Below are 23991 nucleotides of genomic sequence, written 5' to 3'. Positions count from 1 at the left end.
ATTATGACAACATGCCCAAATCAGGGCGGTGGGTAACTTGCAGGAGAACCTGGAGGCGATGGTGTTCCCACAACATTGCTGCTTAGAATTCAGCAAAGGAGGACCGAGGGAATGATTAAGAAGGGGAAAATAGAGTACAAGAGCAAGCTTGTGGGGAACATAAAAACTGAAAAAGTTTCTATAGGTATGTGAAGAGAAAAAGATAGGTGAAGACAAATGTAGGTCCCTTACAGTCAGAAACAGGGGAATTTATTATGAGGAACAAAGAAATGGCTGACCAACGAAATGCATACTTTGGTTCTGTCTTCACAAAGGAGGACACAAATATCATACCAGAAATGTTAGGGAACACAGGGCTTAGTGAGAGAGAGGAACTGAAGGAAATCAGTATGAGTAGAGAAATGGTATTGGGGAAATTGTTGGGATTGAAGGCCGATAAATCCCCAAGGCCTGATGGTATGCATCCCAAAGTACTTAAGGAAATGGCCCTAGAAATAGTGGATGCATTGGTGGTCATCTTCCAAGATTCTATAGACTCAGGAACAGTTCCTACAGATTGGAGGGTAGCTAATGTAACCCCACTATTTAAAAAGGGAGGTAGAGAGAAAGCAGGGAATTATAGACCAGTCAGCCTGATGTCGGTAGTGGGGAAAATTCTAGAGTCCATTATCAAAGATTTTATAGCAGAGCCCTTAGAGAACATTGGTAGAATCGGGCAGAGTCAGCATGGATTTACGAAAGGGAAATCATCTTTGGCCTCCTTGTCTTGAGAGACAAGAGGTGCCTAGAGGTGGTCAGTGGTTTGTGGAGCAGCACCTGGAGTGGCTATAAAGGCCAATTCTAGAGTGACAGACTCTTCCACAGGTGCTGCAGATAAAATTGGTTGTCGGGTCGGTTACACAGTTGGCTCTCTCCTTGCACTTCTGTCTTTTTCCTGCCAACTGCTAAGTCTCTTCGACTCGCCACTCTTTAGTCCTGCCTTTATGGCTGTCCGCCAGCTCTGGCTATCACTGGCAACTGACTCCCACGACTTGTGGTCAATGTCACAGGACTTCATGTCGTGTTTGCAGACGTCTTTAAAGCGGAGACATGGACAGCAGGTAGGTCTGATACCCATGACGAGCTCGCTGTACAATGCGTCCTTGGGGATCTGGCCATCTTCCATGCGGCTCACATGGCCAAGCCATCTCAAGCACCGCTGGCTCAGTAGGGCGTATATGCTGGGGATGTTGGCTGCCTCGAGGACTTCTGTGTTGGAGATACGGTCCTGCCGCCCGATGGCAAGGATTCTCTGGAGGCAGTGAAGATGGAATGAATTGAGACCTCACTCTTGGCTGAACATACGTTGTCCAGGCCTCGCTGCTGTCGAGCAAGGTACTGAGGACACAGGCTTGAAACACTCGGACTTTTGTGTTCCGTGTCAGTGCGCCATTTTCCCACACCCTCTTGGCCAGTCAGGACATCGCAGCGGACGCCTTTCCCATGCAGTTGTTGATTTCTGCATTGAGAGAAAGGTTACTGGTGATAGTTGAGCGTAGATAGGTGAACTCTTGAACCACTTGCAGAGTGTGGTCGCCGATATTGATGGATGGAGCATTTCTGACATCCTGTCCCATGATGTTCGTTTTCTTGAGGCTGATGGTTAGGCCAAATTCGTTGCAGGCAGCCTCAATCCTGTCAAAAGGGAATTCATGCATGACAAATCTACTAGAATTCTTAGAGGATGTAACTAGTACAGTTGATGAGAGGGATCCAGTGGATGTGGTTTATTTGGACTTTCAGAAGGCTTTCAACAAAGTCCCAGATAAGAGATTAGCGTGTAAAATTAAAGCGCATGGGATTATTGCGATGGATAGAAAATTGGTTGGCAGACAGGAAACAAGAAGTAGGGATAAATGGGTCTTTTTCCGAATGGCAGGCTGTGACTAATGGGGTACCGCAGGGATCGGTGCTAGGACCCCAGCTATTCACAATATATATTAATGATTTAGATGAGGGAACTAAATGTAATATCTTCAAATTTGCAGATGACACAAAACTGGGTGGGAGGGTGAGTTGTGAGGAGAATGCAGAGAGGCTTCAGGGTGATTTGGACAAGTTGAGTGAGTGGGCTAATGCATGGCAGATGCAGTTTAATGTGGATATATGTGAGTTTATCCACTTTGGTAGCAAAAACAGGAAGGCAAATTATTATCTGAACGGCTATAAACCGAGAGAGGGGGATATGCAGCGAGACCTCGGTGTTCTCGTACACCAGTCGCTGAAGGTAAGCATGCAGGTCCAACAGGTGGTAAAAAAGGCAAATGGTATGTTGGCCTTCATAGCGAGAGGATTTGAGTACAGGAGCAGGGATGTCTTGCTGCAATTATACAGGGCCTTGGTGAGGCCACACCTGGAATATTGTGTGCAGTTTTGGTCTCCTTATCTGAGGAAGGATGTTCTTGCTATAGAGGGAGTGCAACAAAGGTTTACCAGACTGATTCCTGGGATGGCGGGACTGACGTATGAGGAGAGATTGAGTCGGTTAGGGTTATATTCGCTGGAGTTCCAAAGAGTGAAGGGGGATCTCATAGAAGCCTATAAAGTTCTAATGGGACTTGACAGGGTAGATGCAGGAAGGATGTTCCTGATGATGGGGGAGTCCAGAACCAGGGGTCATAATCTAAGGACACGGGGTAAAGCTTTCAGGACTGAGACGAGAAGAAATTTCTTCACCCAGAGAGTGGTGAGCCTGTGGAATTCACTACCACAGAAAGCAGTTGAGGACAAAACATTGTATGTTTTCAAGAAGGAGTTAGATATACCTCTTGGGTCTAAAGGGATCAAAGGATATGGGGGCGAAAGCGGGAACAGGTTACTGAGTTGGATGATCAGCCATGATCGTATTGAATGGCGGAGCAGGCTCGAAGGACCGAATGGCATATTCCTGCTCCTATTTTCTGTTTCTATGTTCTTCTTAATGGTAGAGCTTGTAGAAGAGAGAGGTGCTGTTGAACATCTAGTAAGATGCTACAGTGTTTCTTGTAGGTCATATATACTGTAGGAATGGTAGAAAGTAAGTCCACTGATGGGCACCAATCAAGCCAACTACCTGTTCTGGATGGTGTCAAACTTTTTAAATTGCTTTTGTGGTTGCACTTATCCAGACAGCTGGTGAGTATTCCATCACACTCCTGACTTAAGTTTTGTGGATGGTGCAGCAACTTTGAAGGGTCAGGAGGTTGAGTCTGTTATGACCAGGTGAGAAGGGGTCCAGGGGTTCCCTCTCAGCCTTTGCCTGGTTTAACCGTAACAGGGTTTAATTTTAGAAGAACCGTGTTTTTAGCTCCCCCTCTGAATCCTTGTTCACTGCTCCAATTGTAAGGCAAAGAAATCAGACAGGTTTTCTTAGATTTAAACAAGAAAGGTAGAAGTTTATTCATTTTAAACTCTAATCCGGTTAACGACTACAAATATGCGACATGACCATGCTAGCATGCATACGCGATAAACACAAATGCAGATAGAGACAGAAAAAGTGGAAAGAATAAAGGGGAAAAGTTTGAGGCGATATCTGTTAGTTGTTTACTGTCCTTTGAGTTCAATGTGGAGTCTTTGGTTGCTGGTAAGTCCTGCTATTCGTTGGGGCCCAGTTCACACTTCAACTTGTTTCGATGTAGGAGTCTTTTCTCTCTTGAGGTTTATGTGTCTTCCGCAGATCTGGTGGCTTGGGAGAAAGCGAAAGAGAGAGAGACAGCCAGGAGAGAGGCTTGCTTGTTCTAGCTTCAGTTGCAAAATTGCCTTCTGAATTCTTTTCTGTGTGGCACAAATAAAAAACCAAGTTGGCCAGCAGGTCAGTGATGTGATTAACTGGCTTAACCACTTCTGTGTTTTCGTAGCAGACCCTGGAATGCGCTACCTTACACCTTCGATGTCTGGTGATCAAAATCCTTTTGGGTTAATTGGATCAGGGAATAGTCCTTTGTCTCCACAAGCAGCATTTCTTAGTATGCAAATGTCCTTCCAGCCCAAATGTCTGGTGATCTCTTTATAAGTTATTTCTTCAGTCCAGCAACAGTTTAAAATTGATGTTCATATGACAAAATTAATATACCTCATTCTTGGCAGGTGCAGGTCTGCATGACCGGTCACATATCACAGAATATCTTAGCTTCTGCACTGCACTTGTATCCACAGTATAGATATGGCTGCTGCTGTTGAGTTTCTAGTTAATGGTGATTGATAGATTCTGCATTTATCATGCCATTGAAGGTCATGAGATGTCTTTGCTTTTGCTTATTTGATATGGCCATTACTGGCACTTTTATGGCATGAATATTAACTGCCACTGAGGACTTAATCAGCCAGTTTGGGATGTTATCCAGCTCCCGGTGTAAGCTGGCAAGAGGTGCTTCGTAATCAGAGATATGAAATGGCCTGAATACTGGAATCATCAGCACATAGCTCCATGCCTGGCCTTTTGGTGGGTGGTTGAGGGGAGGCGGCGGGGTGCTGGAGGTGGGAATGGGGGTGTAACAAGGTTATTAATGAAGCAGTTAAAGCTGTTTCAGCCTCTGCAGTGCTGCCCCAAGCTTTGCTGTCTGATATCCGCAACCAACATCCTTTGCACCATGGACTCCAATCACTGGACAATTTTCTTTTTGACCGACCCTCTCCCAACAACCCCACTGACTGCTTGTACTTGTCGAATGCTACCGAGATTTTCAGGGCAGTTGCTTTCACCTCTCTGGCATTCATCTCTTGCATCCCAGGCTGTATCAACACTTTGAGGTCTGGAGCCAATTTGAGATTAGATTTTTCTTTTTTCTTAGGTGGATAGAACATATTTTGATAGTCTTTCACATTTTCAGATGCCAGTATCATGACTGCACCGGAACAGTCTGGTGAGCAGCCAACTCTGGTACACATGTTTTCAACGCAGTAGCTGGAATATTGTCAACGTGCTGTTTTAAGGCCAATGGGAAATAGCTGGACTTCCTCTTATTCGATAATGTCTTTATGTGGCACTTTTGTAGCATGAATGTTGTCTGCGACTTATTAGCTCAAACCTGAATGTTACTTGTAGGCTGGCACAGCCTGTTATAGTTTATTTGAACATCCCGAAAGCCTTTGACAAACTTTCAATTGTCAAAGCTAAAATCTATAAGACTAGGTAGAATCTGGGACTGAATATGAAATTAAAAGATTTGAAATATAGTTTTGAATTGCAGTGAGGTGCTGAGTGGAATATCACAGGGGTCACTGCTTAGACCCTTACAGATAAAAAGCAACCTAGATGCAACTGACTCTAAGCGGCATTGTAAGCAGTGTAGATGGAAGCATAGAATTACAAAGATTATTGATAGATTAAGTGAGACAAGAGGGTGTGGGAAAATGGCGCACTGACACAGAACACAAAAGTCCAAGTGTTTCAAGCCTGTGTCCTCAGTACCTTGCTCTATGGCAACGAGGCCTGGACAACGTCTGTCAGCCAAGAGCGATGTCTCAACTCTTTCCATCTTCGCTGCCTCCGGAGAATCCTTGGCATCAGGTGGCAGGACTGTATCTCCAACGCAGAAGTCCTCGAGGCGGCCAACATCCCCAGCATATACACCCTACTGAGCCAGCGGCGCTTGAGATGGCTTGGCCATGTGAGCCGCATGGAAGATGGCAGGATTCCCAAGGACGCATTGTACAGCAAGCTCATCACTGGTATCAGACCCACCAGTCGTCCATGTCTCCGCTTTAAAGACGTCTGCTAACGCGACATGAAGTCCTGTGACATTGACCACAAGTCGTGGGAGTCAGTTGCCAGTGATCGCCAGAGCTGGCGGACAGCCATAAAGTCGGGGCTAAAGAGTGACAAGTCAAAGAGACTTAGAAGTTGGCAGCAAAAAAGACAGAAGTGCAAGGAGCGAGCCAACTGTGTAACAGCCCCGACAACCAATTTTATCTGCAGCGCCTGTGGAAGAGTCTGTCACTCTACAATTGGACTTTATAGCCACTCCAGGTGCTGTTCCACAAACCACTGACCACCTCCAGGCGCTTACCCATTGTCTGTCAAGACAAGGAGGCCAAAGGAGAAGTGAGTAGAGCAGTGTTTTGGGTAAAAATAAGCAGAGTAGGTCAGGATGGGACAGTGAAACTAACAAAGTTGATAGGGCATTAGTGACTAAGGTGACATCAGAGAAAATTAGAAAAAAGGCACTATATCTGTTGCAACAAGCTAGATGCATTAATCGCACAAATCAAACCTATTAATTTCTAACCCCCATTACGGAGACATGGTTGCAAAGCGACCAAGGCCGGGAACTAACTTTTCTAAAAGATAGGCAAAATGGAGGGGTAGCCTGATAAAGGATGGGATAAAGACAGTAGAGAGAAAGGATCTTGGCTCAGAAAATGAAGTTGTTTATAGGCTCCCTAAAAGTGGTTGTAATGTAGAGCGGAGTATAAATCAGGAAATTAGAAGTGCATGCACTAAGGATAATACAGTAATCATGAGGATCTTTAACCTTCTCATAGACTGGGGAAACCAAATTTGCAGTCATAGTGTAAGGGACAAGTTCCTGCAATGTATACAAGATAGTTTTCTAGATCAGTATGTCGAACATATGAATTAGGTGCAGGAGTAGGCATTTGGCCCCTTGACTCTGCTATGCCATTTGATAAGATCATGGCTGACCTGATTGTGCCCTCAACTCTACTTTTATGTCTATCTCCTATAACTTTTGACTCCCTTGTAAATCAAGCATCAATCTAGCTTATCCTTAAAAATATTCAGTGACCTTGCCTCCACTGCTGTCTGGGAAGAGAATTTCACAGACTAACGACCCTCTGAGAGAAAACATTTGTCCTTATCTCTGTCTTAAATAGGACACCCCTTATTTTTAAACTATGTCCTGTAGTTCTAGTGAATTCCATAAGGGGGAAACATCCTCTCAGCATCCACTCTGTCAAGTCCCCTCAGGATCTTATGTTTCAATAAAATCACCTCTCTTTGGTCTAAACTCCAATGGATATAGGCCCAACCTATCCAACCTTTCCTCATAAGATAACCCCTTCATCCCAGGAATCAGTCGAGTGAACCTTTTTTTAAATTTTTTATTTTTTTTTATTTTTAGAGATACAGCACTGAATCAGGCCCTTCGGCCCACCGAGTCTGTGCCGACCAACAACCACCCATTTATACTAACCCTACAGTAATCCCATATTCCCTACCACCTACCTACAGTAGGGGCAATTTACAACAGCCAATTTACCTATCATCTGCAAGTCTTTGGCTGTGGGAGGAAACCGGAGCACCCGGCGCAAACCCACGCAGTCACAGGGAGAACTTGCAAACTCCGCACAGGCAGTATCCAGAATTGAACCCGGGTCCCTGGAGCTGTGAGGCTGCGGTGCTAACCACTGCGCCTTCTCTGAACTTCTAATGCAATTACAACCTTTCCTAAATAAAGAGACCAAAACTGTACATGGTACCCCAGATGTGCCCTGCATAACTGTAACAGAATTTCCCTACTTTTATACTCGATTCCCCTTGCGATAAACAACCACATTCCATTTGCTTTCTGAATCATTTGCTGTACCTGCATGTTAACTTTTTGTGAATCATGTACCAGGGCACCCAGATTCCTCTGTACCGCAGAGTTCTGCAATCTCTCTCCATTTAAATAGTATACAGCTTTTCTATTCTACCTGCCAAACTGGACAAGTTCACATTTTCCCACATTATACTCCATCTGATTTTTTTTTCCCACTCACTTAACCTATCTATATCTCTTTGCCGACTCTTTATGTCCTTTTCGCAATTTACTCTTTGACCTATCTTGGTGTCATAAACAAATTTAGCAACCATACATTCTGTCCCTTCATCCAAGTCATTGATGTAGATTGTCAATAGTTGAGGCGCCAGCACTGATCCCTGTGGCACTCCCCAAGTTGCTGCTTGCCAACCTGAAAATGCCTCATTTATCCCTACTGTCTGCTTCCTGTTAGCTAATGGGGCATGACAGGATACATGCTGAGAAAATGTTTCCCCAGAACATGGAGTCACAGTTTCAGAGTAAAGGATTGGCTGTTTAGGACTGTGATGAGAAATTTCTTCAAAGGTTTGTGAATGTTTGGAATTGTCTGCTCTAGAGATCAAGACAGAAGTACTAATGGAGTTAAAGGATATGGGGATAGTGTGGGAAAGTGGAGTTGAGGTAGAAGATCAGCCAATATTGTTGAATTGCGGAGCAGGCTCAAAGGGCCAAATGACCTACTCCAGCTCCTATTTCTTATGTTCTCGTGAAGGATTTTGGTTTACTGTGCAACTCCCTACGTGTGCACATGGGTAGTCAAGACGAATCTGAGTAGTCGTTTGGTAGTACAGAGCTTGAGTATTGCTGAAAATAGACATGTTGTAGAAGCTTTTTGTCTTGCACTCATCAAGACAATCCACAAGAATACCAATGTAAGGGAAAATAATGACTTTATACTGTATGACGAGAGTGTTGATTAGTTGGCAGGTGAACTCTGATTTGTAGAGGCGTTGTAATGGAGAATGCACCAGTTTACAATGACTGACAGTTAACGGCCAAGCTTTGTTTGAAATTTAAACCAGGCAGCTTGACTCTGATTAGTCAAGGCATTGCCCTGAGGAATGAACCAGTGACTGGCTGTCACTTATTTTGTTTAGCTGAAACAGGCGCAATGTTTGTACATGTTCTTTCTGTCTGTAAAGAGCAGGATCCTGTGTACTACTATATGTAGCTCGCAGTATGTGCAAATGCGGCACACTGCGAGCTCCACTGACGATTTCAAATTGGTTGTCGGTGTAATTCTGAGCACACTGTCGATTATTTAGCAAGTATTGTCCAATCGTGGAATCACATCTAATGTTGGACACTGTGTTTTGAGTTTTGCAAGCATGGGCTGGTTGGGTATGGCCTGTACCTTGCCCGTTTTGAACAGCGGAAGGGTCATGCTGTTTGATATGATCTGCCAGTCTCTGGGATATATGGCCTATATACCTAGCATCGCACTGGCATTGAAATGCATGTATCACATTACTCATTTGTGTAATAGGCAGGATCCTGTTAGTGGTGAACACGACACGTGTTGCTACTGCATAGTAGCAGTATGAAATGGCTAGCTTCACCTGTTGCTCAAATTTTTGGTATACATTACCCTTCCAGAGTAATTTGAGGTAGACTGGGCACTTTTCAGGGCTGGAAATGATGGCCTTAGGCCCATTCATAAGTTTGCATGATATACAGTGAGAAATGATCTGATCAAGGTAGCCATTGTCACGCAATGTGTATTTTTAACAAAATAAGTGACAGCCATTCACTGGTTCATTCCTCAGGGCAATGCCTTGACCAATCAGAGTCAAGCTGCCTGATTTAAATTTCAAACAAAGCTTGGCAGTTAATTGTCAGTCACTGTAAACTGGTGCATTCTCCATGGCAACGCCTCTACCAATCAGAGTTCACTAGCCAACCAATCAGCACTCTCTTCTCACAGTATAAAGATGCTTTCTCTTGCATTGGTATTCTTGCAGATTGTCCTGATGAGTGCAAGACAAAAAGCTTTGACAACATGTCGCTATTTTCAGCAATACACAAATCTGAATCTTTAACATCCAGCCAGATTAGAGGGTGGTGGATAAAAGAACCAATACTGGGGTGTGAAGGCATGGAGGAAGAGAGAAAAGCTAAGTAGAGTGTTGAACAGGAAAGGAGAAGGGGCAAGAGGGGCAGGGAAGTGAAGAGACAGGACAGTGGGAGAGAGGAAGGGGAAGGTCAGTGGTGAAGAAATGGACTTCAGATCAGCTAGTATAGGCAGACAGAGGCATTAGGCAGCCAGCCACTTAGTTAAGAAAAGCACAGCTAGATGGGTGGATTTGGAAAATGCAGTCAGATGGGCAGTTACTATAAAAGGAAAATGGGATTGGTGTAGCCTATGAATGGGGAACTGCAGCTAATAGTTTGGTGAAGAATGTGGGAGGTATTGCCAAGTAGTGGATGGTTTGGAAGGAGAGGTGCAACCAGCAGTGAGTGAATAGGTACAGGGTTGGGGAAGGTTGCGTAATTCCTGCACAGTGATTGGGTGTATGGTGTGTTTATGGTTTTGTTTCTCAATTTGCTTTGAGATGGGAATTCCACTGGTGCTTCAAAATTCTTGATACTCACCGGCTATTTGGATTTGCTATTTTCCAGCTATCATTCTCCAGGAATTTTTGAAGGTGCTTTGTGTCAGTTTCTTCATTTTTATGTGGTGGGGGTTCCTTATTCTTGTTCTGTGGGGAGAAGAGGGGTCATTGTTCTTATTTGTTGGAGATGAGGAGGGGACCAAAATTTTGCTCATTGGAGGGGTTTGACTTGCTATCTGGGACATCCCACATACACCACTTTGCTATGGAGATAGATGATGCAGGGGGTGCCTGTTGGGTTTTTGATTTGTGTGCTTGCTGACAGTCAGTTGGCTTTTGGAAAGCTGTTGGCTTCAGACAAGCAGTTGATTTTTGGATGTCAGCTGGGCTCGGGAGCAAAGAGGCCTTTAGGAGCCAGGGGTGTTTCAGTTTTGAGTAAGGCCTATGCTGAGGCTGGGAAGTCCATATCTGGGAGGTCTGATACGTCAGAAGACAGCTGAGAAATTAAGGAAATAGAAGTGAATTCTTAAGAGCTGCAGTACACTTTGGATTGGTCCCAGGAGAAGTGATCCTGTAACATATAGGGGATTCTTGGAGTAGAAATAACAGTCAAACAGGGATGTGCTGTTGAGACTTAGAGTTTATAAGTCTTTATGCTCAGTTCAGATTTTAAGTTTAAAATATATATGTTCCCAAATTGTAGTGTTAATAGTGGTTTTTGTTTAAAACATGAAATCTTGTGGCGTAATTTTTTTCAGTAACAACTGAAAATTTGACTTTCTGTTTTTAAAAGTTAATGGTCCCTAACAGGATCGGAACACTACCCCTGATGATGAGCGGCTCTTGTCAAATGATATTACTGTGGCCCCGTTCTGCTCTGGCCAGCACCGTCAAAATTTACTGCCCTCCTGTTCATAATGGTCTGGTGTGTGTTACTCCTGGAGGCCTTCAGCTTGCATTGCCACTTGAGATTGATCTGGTGAAGCCATTGTGTAGCATTCAGGGAGGGATGTTGTGAAGACTTGCTGTCTCTCGCTGCTAATGTTGCTTTCTTGGGCTATATGGCTTTCCTAGCAGTGAAGAATCTGTTTGTTTGTATGAGTTACATATCCATTACTTGTCTTTAAAAAGATGTCTGCTGTGCCCAGTAAATAAATAGGTGCACTGCTATCCAGTGGCAAGTGTAGGACAGTGCACTGAATTCGGATAAGCAGCTCAACAGCAGTTGATAGTCACTTTACTGTAGGTGCTCTCCCACTATAATTCACAAATTATGTAACATTTACACTCGTAGCTCCATCTAAAAGTATTTGGAATCGTGAGACCACTCTCAGCTTTTAATGTATAAATAGATTGGGGAGACAGATGTTAAATAAGGTCTCCTTTAACACCTTTCTCTCTCGACTGCAAAACTTCAGCGATTCTAATCTTCAAGGCTTATCCGCTCCACATTTGGCTTCAGTCTTTATTACTCTCCTCTGCATATCCCTGAATAGAATATTCAGGACAATTTAGATCCTAGGAGATTATATAAAATGAGATCTGCCTTAATTTAACAAGCACATGGAAGGCTGGATTAACAACAGGCATCTGTTACAGACTTCGTGTACAGGACATGGATGGTGGCAACAAATAATACAATCTAACAAGAGTACACTAAAGCAATAGTATTTTATTAATGAGTGACTTTTATCTCAAGTTTGAAGACAAAAATAACAAGGCACATTATATGCAAAGTTCAGTTCACAAAGCTTTTGTTGACATTACAATATAGTACATTGATTAAACATGATTGGCAAAGCTATGGGAAATGATTCAGCAAACTGAATAACAACTTGTATTAATATAGAGCCTTTAATGTAGAAAAACGGCCAAAGGTGCTTTACAGGAGCTTAATCAGACAAAAATAAATTGACAACTTGCCAAAGAAGGAGGGGTGACTAAAAGCTTGGTCAAATATCATACGTATGACAATTTAAGAAAAATATTCTCCAATAAGGGCCTTAAAATGAACAGTAGTTCCGAACTGCAGCTTCTGAAATGTTAACCTGGAATTTGAAAATACAGCTAATGTATAAAAATTACCCAAAAGAGGTTATTCATTTTGGAGGGGGAAAAAAACTACTGATTTAACAGCAGTCCATTTGAGTGTGAAGGGCAAACAGAGCACTATTACTGAAACATGGAGAGTTCAATAAAGAACAGTACAATTAATTTTAATTAACTAAGCACTGAGCTAAGTCTGTATTCTTAATTGAATGGGATTTCTAATGATTGCAATTAACAACTTTGAGAAATTAAAGCTGGGTATGTGAAATTAGTCAATGAAGCAATCAACACTTGACCACCTGAGCTTCTGATTAATTGGGATCACATGGGATTCATATTGTCCCATTTTCAAATTAGATATCGTGTGGACATTGTTGCCCTAGATAATCAAAGGCAAGTCACTGCAGTTGAAGCTGGCTCTATTGTAACAGAAGTAATTTAAATAAAAGCAAAATACTGCGGATGCTGGAAATCTGAAACAAAAACAAGAAATGCTGGATTCACTCAGCAGGTCTGGCAGCATCTGTGGAAAGAGAAGCAGAGTTAACGTTTCGGGTCAGTGACCCTTCTTCGGAACTGACAAATATTAGAAAAGTCACAGATTATAAACAAGTGAGGTGGGGGTTGGGCAAGAGATAACAAAGGAGAAGGTGCAGATTGGACCAGGCCACATAGCTGACCAAAAGGTCACGGAGCAAAGGCAAACAATATGTTAATGGTGTTTTGAAAGACAAAGCATTAGTACAGATTAGGTGTGAATATACTGAATATAGAACATCAGCAAGTGCAAACCTGAAGAAAAACAACCTGAAAAAAACAGTGGGTAAGCAAACTGAACAAACTAAGATGAAATGAAATAAATGCAAAAAAAAGATTGTAAAAAATGTAAAAAGGAATGCAAAAAAAAGGAAGAAAAAATAACTAAAAATGACTAAAAATGAAAGTAAAGTGGGGGGCTGTCATGCTCTGAAATTATTGAACTCAATGTTCAGTCCGGCAGGCTGTAGTGTGCCTAATCGGTAGATGAGATGCTGTTCCTCGAGCTTGCGTTGATGTTCACTGGAACACTGCAGCAATCCCAGGACAGAGATGTGAGCATGAGAGCAGGGGGGAGTGTTGAAATGGCAAGCAACCGGAAGCTCAGGGTCCTGCTTGCGGACTGAGCGGAGATGTTCCGCAAAGCGGTCACCCAGTCTGCGCTTGGTCTCCCCAATGTAGAGGAGACCACACTGTGAGCAGCGAATACAGTATACTACATTGAAAGAAGTACAAGTAAATCGCTGCTTCACCTGAAAGGAGTGTTTGGGGCCTGGGATAGTGAGGAGAGAGGAGGTAAATGGGCAGGTATTACACCTCCTGCGATTGCAAGGGAAGGTGCCCTGGGACGGGGACGAGGTGGTGGGGGTAATGGAGGAGTGGACCAGGGTGTCGCGGAGGGAACGATCCCTTCGGAATGCTGACAGGGGAAGGGAGGGGAAGATGCGACTGGTAGTGGCATCACGCTGGAGGTGGCGAAAATGGCGGAGGATGATCCTTTGGATATGGAGGCTGGTGGGATGAAAAGTGAGGACAAGGGGAACCCTGTCACGGTTCTGGGAGGGAGGGGAAGGGGTGAGGGTAGAGGTGCGGGGAATGGGTCGGACACGGTTGAGGGCCCTGTCAACCACAGTGGGGGGAAATCCTCGATTGAGGAAAAAGGAGGTCATATCAGAAGCACCGTCATGGAAGGTAGCATCATCAGAGCAGATGCGTCGGAGACGGAGAAACTGGGAGAATGGAATGGAGTCCTTACAGGAGGTAGGGTGTGAAGAAGTGTAGTCGAGGTAGCTGTGGGAGTCAGTGGGCTTATAATGGATATTGGTAGACAACCTATCCCCAGAGATGGAGACAGAGAAGTCGAGGAAGGGAAGGGAAGTGTCAGAGATGGACCATGTAAAGGTGAGAGAAGGGTGGAAATTGGAAGCAAAGTTGATAAAGTTTTCTAGTTCGGGGCGGGAGCAGGAAACGGCACCGATACAGTCATCAATGTACCGGAAAAAGAGTTGGGGGAGGGGGCCTGAGTAGGACTGGAACAAAGAATGCTCGACATATCCCACAAAAAGACAGGCATAACTAGGACCCATGCGGGTACCCATAGCGACACCTTTTACTTGAAGGAAGTGCGTGGAGCTGAAGGAGAAGTTGTTCAATGTGAGAGCAAGTTCAGCCAGGCGGAGGAGGGTGGTGGTGGATGGGGACTGGTTGGGCCTCTGTTCCAGGAAGAAGCGGAGAGCCCTCAAACCATCCTGGTGGGGGATGGAGGTGTAGAGCGATTGGACGTCCATAGTGAAGAGGAGGCGGTTGGGACCAGGAAACTGGAAATTGTCAAAATGACGTAGGGCATCAGAAGAGTCACGGATGTAGGTGGGAAGAGACTGGACCAGCGGAGAAAAGATAGAGTCTAGATAGGAAGAAATAAGTTCAGTTGGGCAGGAGCAGGCTGACACAATGGGTCTGCCGGGACAGTCCCGTTTGTGGATTTTGGGAAGGAGGTAGAAGCGGGCTGTCCGGGGTTGCGGGACTATGAGGTTGGAAGCTGTAGAGGGAAGATCTCCAGAGGAGATGAGGTCAGTGACAGTCCTTTGGACGGTGGCTTGATGTTCGGTGGTGGGGTCATGGTCCAGAGGGAGGTAGGAAGAGGTGTCTGTGAGTTGGCGTTGAGCTTCTGCAAGGTAGAGGTCGGTACGCCATACAACAACAGCACCACCCTTGTCTGCAGGTTTGATGACCATGTCGGGGTTAGACCTGAGAGAACGGAGTGCCTCAAGTTCAGAGGGGGACAGGTTAGAGTGAGTGAGGGGGGCAGAGAAATTGAGACGACCAATGTCTCGCCGACAGTTTTCAATGAAGAGATCAAGAGCGGGTAAGAGGCCAGGGTGAGGGGTCCAGGTAGAGGGAGAATGCTGGAGGCGGGTGAATGGGTCTGCTGGTCGGGGGGAGGACTCCTGGTCAAAGAAGTGAGCCCGGAGGCGGAGGCGACGGAGGAAGAGCTCAACGTCATGCCGAGCGCGAAATTCATTGAGGTGGGGGCGTAAGGGGATAAAACTGAGTCCTTTGCTGAGTACAGAACGCTCAGCATCAGAGAGGGGGAGGTCATAGGGTATAGTGAATACACGGCAAGGGGTCAGATCAGAAGGGGTGGGGTCAGAGGGAAGTGAAGCGGAAGGAGGATCTGGAGGGGCATTTGTCCCCATCAGCTGCTGGAGCTTGCGTTCCTTAACACCTGAAAGGAAGAAAAAAAGTTTTTTGTTAAGTAATTTAAACCTGCTTTTCTGTGGTGTGAGGTCTACTGCCCTAAGCAGATCCAGGTACATTTACTTAAGGGTTGCAACCAGCTGCCCTTTGGGATGTCACTCATTCAGATGGTCAGATTGTAAAACTATGGGTGGGCTAAATAGGCTGCTGTTGTTTGGTGTCCCAAGAAAGGGTCTGAAATGTTGACGGACGTTTGTTTTTTCACAGATGTTACCTGACTTCCAGAATATAGACAGCTTTTTCTGTTTTAGTTTGCATATTTAGAATACCTGTAATTTAGATTTTTGACATTTCATGCTGTTGTAACTGGCCCAGTCAGTTTACAGTCACATGCAATGCCTGGGAGATCTATCTGCCCTCTCCATTAATGTTTAAACTTGGAAAACTCTGGGGAATCAGAAGGTCGACAGATCGTAAAAGGATAAAAGACTGGGCCTTTAGAATTCATAAATGATAATATGTGTGATCTGTTTCATTGTGAACGCATCAGTAACAGTCCCACTCCTACCTTACGATGGAGGAAAGGTTATTGATGAATCGGTTAAAGATGACTCCTCCTTTCCACCCAGAACTTGTGCAGCGATGTCCTGGTGCTGTGAAGGTTGGTCCTGTGGTAACTTTAAGCCATCTTTCTCTATGTCAAGCATAACTCAGCCGTCATAAAATATTGCCTTGAAGTAATATGCTTTTGAGTAGTTTAACATTTGCGTTGTCATTGAAACATGAGTGAATCAGTTGGTGAAAAGATGGACAGTGACGTAACATCAAATGAAGACTCCAATGTGGTTTTCATCTATTATTGGAATTAGCAGGACACTTGCACTTCCTTATTGGTCTTTTGCAAATACCAGCAACTGGTACTTAAAATCTACTTAAAGTGGTGTTTTAAACCAGGGTCTGCGGAGGCAACAATGTCAGAGGAAGGACATTTATTTGGGATACAAGTGACCTGCCACCAATGCAATTTTCCCATTGCTGCATTGTGCGGATTTTCTTCAGTCAAAAGTATTTGGGACATAAATCAACATATTAGTATAGTTTAGCTACAATAGGCTCTATATAATTTAACATTAAATACAAATGTATAATTTCTGACTTTATATGTATGCAAAATATATATATATATAATCTCAGCACTGCTGAGGGCACATTTTTGAAAAATATAAAATACCTCATCAGTAAGGCATTGATCTACTGCAGGGGATTCATGGTGTGACAGGAGCTAGAGCTGTAGAATATGAGGAGAGGACTGAAATCAAACTTGCTTTCATTGATGAAAAGAAAACTGGAGGACAGAGAGATTTGTATAATGTGATCAATGTAGGTTATCTGGCTGACAGAGTACGGAACTAGGGGACACAGTTCAAAATTAACCAGCAAAACAAGACTAGAGATCAGAAAATTGGTTCTATTTCCTCCAACCCAGTGTAATAGAAATGTGACATAAACTTTTAGCTTGATCAAATATGCCATTGTTGATTATTGCCTTAAGACAATCTGGGATAAATAGCTAGAAATTGAATTAAAGATTAAAAGGAAAAATATAGATAGAATGCTCCTTTTAAGGCAGGCTGATCCATGCAGGGTTGGTTTGGATCAAGGAAGGTTGTTTGGAGAATGAAACCTGCTAAGGATCAATGAAAGGAATGTTTAGATATTTCAGAGATTTTCAGGATTACTTTTGAGGCCAAGGGATTGTGTTCAGAATTTTTAACATTGAGAATTTGGGGATACAGTTCAAAATATTGTTAAATGTACATTGTTTCGCCTTCCAACATCTGTCCCTCCACTGTGAGGGAGAGGTTTAACTGGGTTCATCACGAGAAGGGGTGATAGGATTAGATGTGAGAGGATGTAGGTGCAGAGAGGGCTTCCAATCACAGAATAGCCTCCTTTTCGCTAATGAAGAATTAGCTTTGACACATCTAATAAACAAGATGAGAGTCACCCCACAACCTTTGAAGCAAAGCAACAGTAACAGGGCAAAAATAGGTTAGCAAAATAGGAAGAGAAGTGACAGAATTTAATACAGGGGAGTGTGAGGTGATGTATTTTGGCAGAAGGGATAGGGAGAGGCAATATAGACGAAATAGCACAGTTCTAATAAGTTTGCAGGGGCTAAAGGACCTGGCGGTCCATGTGCATAGATCCTTGAAACTGACAGAACATACTGAGAGAGTAGTTAGCAAATCATGTGGGATCTTGGTCTTCATAAATAGAGGTAATGAGTAGAAAAGCAATGAAGTCATAGTGAACCTTTTATAAATTTCTGGTTAGGTTACAACTAGAGTATTGTGTCCAGTTCTGGTCACCACATTTCAGGAAGGATGCGAGTCCGAGAGGCTGCAGAGGAGATTTACCAGAATGGTTCCAGGGATAAGGGATTTTAGCAACAAGGTTAGTTTGGAGAAGCTGGGGAGTTCTCAAAAGAGCAAAGAAGATTGAGGGCAGATTTGATAGAGGTGTACAAGATTGACAGGCTTAGATAAGGTAGACAAAGCTAAGCTGTTCCTATTAGCTGATGGTACAAGGACTACGGATCACAGATTTAAGGTTTTGGGCAAGAGGTGCAGGGAGATGTGAGGAAGAACTTGATTACGCAGCGAGTGGTAATGACTTGGAACTCGCTGCCTACGAGGGTGGTGGAAGCAGAGATGATTGATTTCAAAAGGAAATTGGATGGGCACTTGAGGGAAATACACTTGCAGGGTTACAGGGATAAAGCAGGGGAATAGGACTGACATTGCTCTTCAGAGAGCTGGCATAGAGTAGATGGGCTGCCTCTGTGCCGTAATGATTTTCTGACTGTAACTCTACTGACTGAGCTGGCTGAGTCCTGAACGGCATAGCTGCCAGTCTGGGCCTGTGGAAGGTGGTAAAAGAACCAACACGAGGGGAAAAACCTTGACCTCATCCTCACCAATCTACCTGTCACAGATGCATCTATCCATGGCACTATTTGTAAGAGTGACAACCTTGTTCTTGTGGAGAACAGACTCCGTCGTGTGTGGCACTATCACCGTGCTAATGGGATAAATTCAGATCTAGCAGCTCAAAACTGGGCATCCATAAGGCATTGTGGGGCATCAGCAGCAAAGTTGTATTCCACAGCAATCTGTAATCTCATGGCCTGACATATTCTTTACTCTACCATTACCATCAAGCCGGAATAGTAACCCTGGCTTAATAAGGAGTGTAGCAGAGCATGCCAGGAGCAGGCATGGCAACCTGGTGAAGGTGAAGAGCAGAAGCAGAAAGCTATAGATAGAGCTAAGCAACCCAGAACCAGTGAATGAGATCAAAGCTCTGGAGTCCTGCCACATCCAATCATGAATTGTGGACGATTAAGCAACCAACTGGAGGAGGAGGAGGCTCCAAAAACATCCCCATCCTTAATGGTGGAGCGCAGTGCATGATTGCAAAAGACAAGGCTGAAGCATTGGCAACTGTTTTCTCCTGAGATCCCTTCTATCAGAGATGCCAGTCTTCAACCAATTCAGTTTGTCCCACATAACATCAAAAAATGGCTGAGGCCACTGGATATGTCAAAGGCCCCAACAACATCCTGGCTGTTAGCACTGAAGACTTGTGCTCTGGAACTAGTCATGCCTCTAGCCAAGCTGTTCCAGGACAGCTACGTCACTGGCATCTACCCGACAAAGTAGAAAATTGTACAGCTACATATGTCCTGACCACAAAAAGCAGGACAAATCCAAACTCAAACTTGAGCAAAGTGATGGCTGTTGTCATTGGCCGTACTACCAAATGGTAGCTACTCGCCAATAACCTCATAGATGTCCGTTTGGGTTGCCAGGACCACTTGGCTCCAGACCTCATTACAGCCTTGCTCCAAATATGGACAGAAGAGCTGAATTTCAGAGGTGAGGTGAGTGTGACTGCCATTGATGCCACACTCTTTTCAAATGCTGCCTTGATGTTAAACGTTAGTTAAATTTAAGTTAATGGGAATCTGGGGGTGATGGGGCTCTCCACTGGTCTGAGTCATACCTAGCGCAAAGAAAGATGGCTGGGTGTTTAGAGGCCAATCACCTAAGAAATTGCTGCAGGAGTTCTTTGAGGCAGTGTCCTAGGCCCAACCATTTTCATCAATAGCCTTGCCTCCATCATAAGGTCAGAAGTGGGGATGTTCACTCATTATTTCATAGTGTTCAATTCCATTCACAATTTCCTCTGATAATGAAACAGTCCATGCCTGCAAGGAGCAATACCTGGTCCAGATTCAGGATTGGACTGATGAGTGGTGGGCAGCATTTGCGCCACATAACTGCCAGGCAGTGAGCATCTCCAAAAGGAGAGAGTCTAATCGCCTCCCCTTGACATATAACGGCATTGCCATCGCCGAATCCCTCCATATCAGCCTGGGGGTCACCATTGACCCGAAACTGCACAGCCACAAAAGTACTGTGATTATAAGAGCAAGCCAGAGGCTGAGATTTCTGCGGTAAAGGCCTGCTCGGGTATAAAATTGAAACCTGATCTGGGTCCAACCTGATCACAGCCAACCCAGGCCTGAGTCCTTTTTAATATTTTTTCGCACCCGACCCAAATATCGTTCATGTTCTGGCAGCAGGCTATTCCTGCGGATGGAGTTGTGGTGAATCATGGGTAAGCCTGATCCCGTAACTTCCCGGAATCAACGCTGTCCAGCCCGACCTGGCCCGACCCGAGCCCGAATGCTGGACTTGGAATATAGACCCGACCCAAACCTGACGCATGTAGTCTGGTTCGGGTTGGATTGTCAGGCTTTATTCTGCGGTGAATAACTCACCATCATCAAGGCACAAGTCAGGAGTGTGATGGAATACCTGCCTGGATGAATGCAGCTCCAACAATGCTGAAGGAGCTTGCCACCATCCAGGACAAAGCAGCCCGCTTGATCAGCATACCATCCACAACATTAAACATTCACTCCCTCCACCATTGACACACTGTAGCTACAGTATTTACCATCTACAAGATGTAATGCAGCAACTCGCTATAGCTTCTTTAGCAGCACCCTCCAACACAGTGACCTCTTACCATCTTGAAGGATAAGGGCAGCAGGTGCATGGGATCACCTCCACCTGCAAGTTGCACTCTATCCTGACTCGGAACTATATCACTGGTTCTTGATTGCTGGGTTAAAATTCTGGAACTCCCTACCTAACAGCACTGGATGTACCTTCACCTCACAATCTGCAGTGGTTCAAGAAGCTGACTTGCCACCGCCTTCTCAAGGGCAATTGGGGACAGGCAACAGATATTGGTGCTGCCCGCATCCCATGAACGAGTAAAAGAAAATCATCTGACTGCAAAGTGAAATGAGATTCTGTGGAGGGATAGTCTCATACCATTTCAATTTAACAATGCATGCAGTATAAATCCAATGTAGTGTCAAACCTGGTTTACAAAGTTGAATCCATTAGCATTTTTAATTAGTTTTTGTACCTGTTCACTAGCTTTTAGTCATTTTGGTACTTGGACTCCTAAATCTCATTCATCCACAGTTCCTAGCTTCTTGCCATTTAGAAAATGCTCTCTATTTTTCTTAGGTCCAGAGTGGATGACCTCACACGTTTCCACATTGAGTTCCATCTGCCTCAGTTTGTCCACTTGTTTAATCTATCAGTCCCCCTTTTCAAATTTCTGCACCCATCTACTCTATTTACTGTGCCACCTAACTTAGTGTTGTCACCAAAGTTAGATATACAGCTCTCTGTTTCTTCATCTAAGTAATTTATAAAAAGAGAAACTCTGTGGCCCAGTACAGATCCTTGGGGATATCACTAGTCACATCCTGCAAATTTGAGTACATACCCATTATATTAACTTTGTCTCTTACCTGCTAACCAATTCCCTACCTGTGTCAACAGGTTGCCTCCAATTCCATGTTCACTTTTCTTTTGTTAAGTCTTTTTTGAGGAATCTTATAGAATGTTTTCTGGAAGTTCATGTAAATAACATCAATAGATATCCCCTTATATGCCATGTTAGTTATTTCCTCACAAATTTAACAAGGTTTGTTAGACATAACATGCCCTTTACAAATCCATATTTCTCCAAAAGCAGGGATTCTCTCCCTTCACCCATGATCTCTAAACATTTCAATTTCTGTGGTTTGGAGCCAACTATGTCCAGGCAAGTAGAGCTCTCTCTAATACAGGACAGTTAAAGTTCCAACCAGGCAGGAGCCATGCAAGGAAAACTAAATTTATCCTAACTCAGACTCCTAGATTGAATATTCGGAAGCTGCTGTTGTATTGGGAAGAGCGTCTTCACCTGGGTGTCTGCAACTATCTTGCCCATCATTAATCACTGATATTCCTGGTGTTGCTCTGTTGAGCTGTTGGAGTTTTGAGCAGGGGCAATGTTGCTTCCTCATGGGGTGGGAAAACTGGTGTAACGCTGTGGAAGTCCAATGTCCATGGAGCCTAGGATTTGAACTGTGGATTCTTCGTGAAAAATTCACCACTGAAGCAATATTATCGCAAGGCATACTTTTTCTTGTTCACATGGCATTCCTTGTATGTAAGTAACCTTTTGATAATCAATAATTGATACTTATTATTATACTTGTTAATTTGTCTAGCTCTTTATTTCCTTCTGATGCTGCAACATGGCCGACGTTGTCAAAAGGCTGCAATTTCTCAAGAATTCAGCTTTTCAGCTGAAGGAAACATGTCCAGCAGAAGCACGCTACCTCTTGTAAGTAATGTACAATTTGATCGTTTTAAACAATTTCTTTGCTGCTGTTACCATGTTGCTGATCAATTGAACTTGGAGTGTAATGTGGAGATTATCTCCTGCCAAACTAAGATAGTAGATGGATCCACCATTGTGGGTGACCAGATACTTTACAAATAGATATATTTATTGTAACATATGACTAGTCATGCAAGTCTGTTCACAACATTTGTATTTAATATTTCTAGCAGTTTAAAAACCCTAAAATATGAATAGAAACTGATTTGTGTTGGCATTATGTGATTGTGATGTTGTTTCTACCTTCATTTCCCCATCTGAATCCTTTATTAGGATTTTTAGTGGTCAATTGCATTTGAGGGAGGGAGTTCATAGTACAAAATGTAAGCAACCTCGACTCTTGTAATTATCCTTTAGTTTTAAATGGTGATTTAAGTAGTTTCAAACACAATCTTGATCACAGTCATACAGGGGGAACAGGGAAAACCCAACTTGCTCTATTTGTGAGGAATGTCTTCAGAATTCAATCATGAGTATGTTAATTGTCCCCACCGTGACCTCTATTAATGCTCTTAGCTGCAACGTATTTTAAAATGCTACTTCACTTATATGGGGATTTTGGAAGCTGTTTGCAGAGAATTTTTTTTAGTCTGACATGAAAGGGACAGTAGGGACTGACTGGGGATTCTAGTTCTGAGTGAACCCTCAAGAATCAACTTCTGATGTCTGTTCTGATTTACTCAGACTATAAGAAAAGTGAAACTCTCAAAACTGCCTCGGGGAATGGAAACAAATGCTGTTCCATTTCTGGTGCATGGTACTTCTTCCCCAGATTTGTGTGTTGTTGGATGCTGGTCAGCTGAAGATGTGCACATTGTTTTTCACGAGGCTGAGTTAATAACAGCTCTTGCTGCTACTTTTCAAAGTAACTTTTTCTTTTCATCTGAAGGGGAAATTTAGTGGAGTAATTATTACTGGTAAATCCTATTTGGATAAATTGTAACTCCCAGTCTGCAGTATTCAATGCTATAATCAAAGCTTCATTAAGTCTTTCTAAATCAAAGCTTTTCAAAGTGATGTCTTAAGAGCTTATATTGTCCTCATTTCTGGATTTTTCTATAATTGATGACTTATTAGGACATGATTTCTGTTGTATAATAATGCAACATATATTCTGCAATGACCGCACTATTGTTTCCTCTGGGTAGGTGACCCTGTCTTAGAGTTCTGAGAATGTGCCTATATGGGCAGTGGTTTCTGAGGTTGTCAGTGTTACAAAAAGTCAACAGGAGTGTGTCAAAGTTTGCAGAGAGGCCAAGAGGTCTATAGGAGCATGTCAAGGAGGTTTTCTGGAATGTGCCAATATTTGCAGGTATCTCCAGGAATGTATGATGTATATGTAAGATTTCTGGGAGTGTATCAATGACATGAAGGGGATTCCACCACGCAATATTGAAAAAAAAATCCAGTGTTTTAAACCAAACTCATCACTGTACCTGTGCTATTGTTTTCAATAGGCAGAAATTTTATAAATTATTTTTAAAAATAAACGTGCAAGTAAATAATGGATTTAGCACAGTAACACGTTCTGATACTTCAGTTGTTTGTATATAATATTCAAAAAACAATTTTTCCAAAATAATTGCCAAGGAACAAGGGAGAGAATAGGTCAGTGTAACGTAGTTTAAATATTACAACAGAACATGAGCCAGTTCCCTTTGTGCCAAATTTTCCACCTTTATATTGTGGTGTCGATTTAGCAATATTAGAATAGCTGTTACTCAAATGTGCTCAAAAATCATTGACCTCCGATTCTGGCAGTGGACCTT

At 43.5% G+C, this 23991-nt stretch overlaps 1 protein-coding gene across 6 annotated transcripts in view; it reads left to right on the top strand.

Annotated features, from left to right (window-relative positions):
- The window catches only part of c2h18orf21 (chromosome 2 C18orf21 homolog), an 84635-nt gene that overhangs the window by 10132 nt on the left and 50512 nt on the right, over positions 1-23991 (top strand). For all 6 annotated transcript variants that reach the window (XM_068057925.1, XM_068057935.1, XM_068057916.1 and 3 more), the window contains one exon: positions 22050-22165. In XM_068057925.1, coding sequence (XP_067914026.1) covers positions 22077-22165 — 89 coding nt within the window. In that variant the 5' untranslated portion in view covers positions 22050-22076. The remainder of the gene's footprint in view (positions 1-22049; positions 22166-23991) is intronic.

Source organism: Heterodontus francisci, chromosome 2 (genome assembly GCF_036365525.1).
Source record: "Heterodontus francisci isolate sHetFra1 chromosome 2, sHetFra1.hap1, whole genome shotgun sequence".
NCBI lineage: Eukaryota > Metazoa > Chordata > Chondrichthyes > Heterodontiformes > Heterodontidae > Heterodontus > Heterodontus francisci.
Note: the sequence above shows the minus strand (reverse complement) of the source record. Positions and strands in the feature narration are given on the sequence as shown.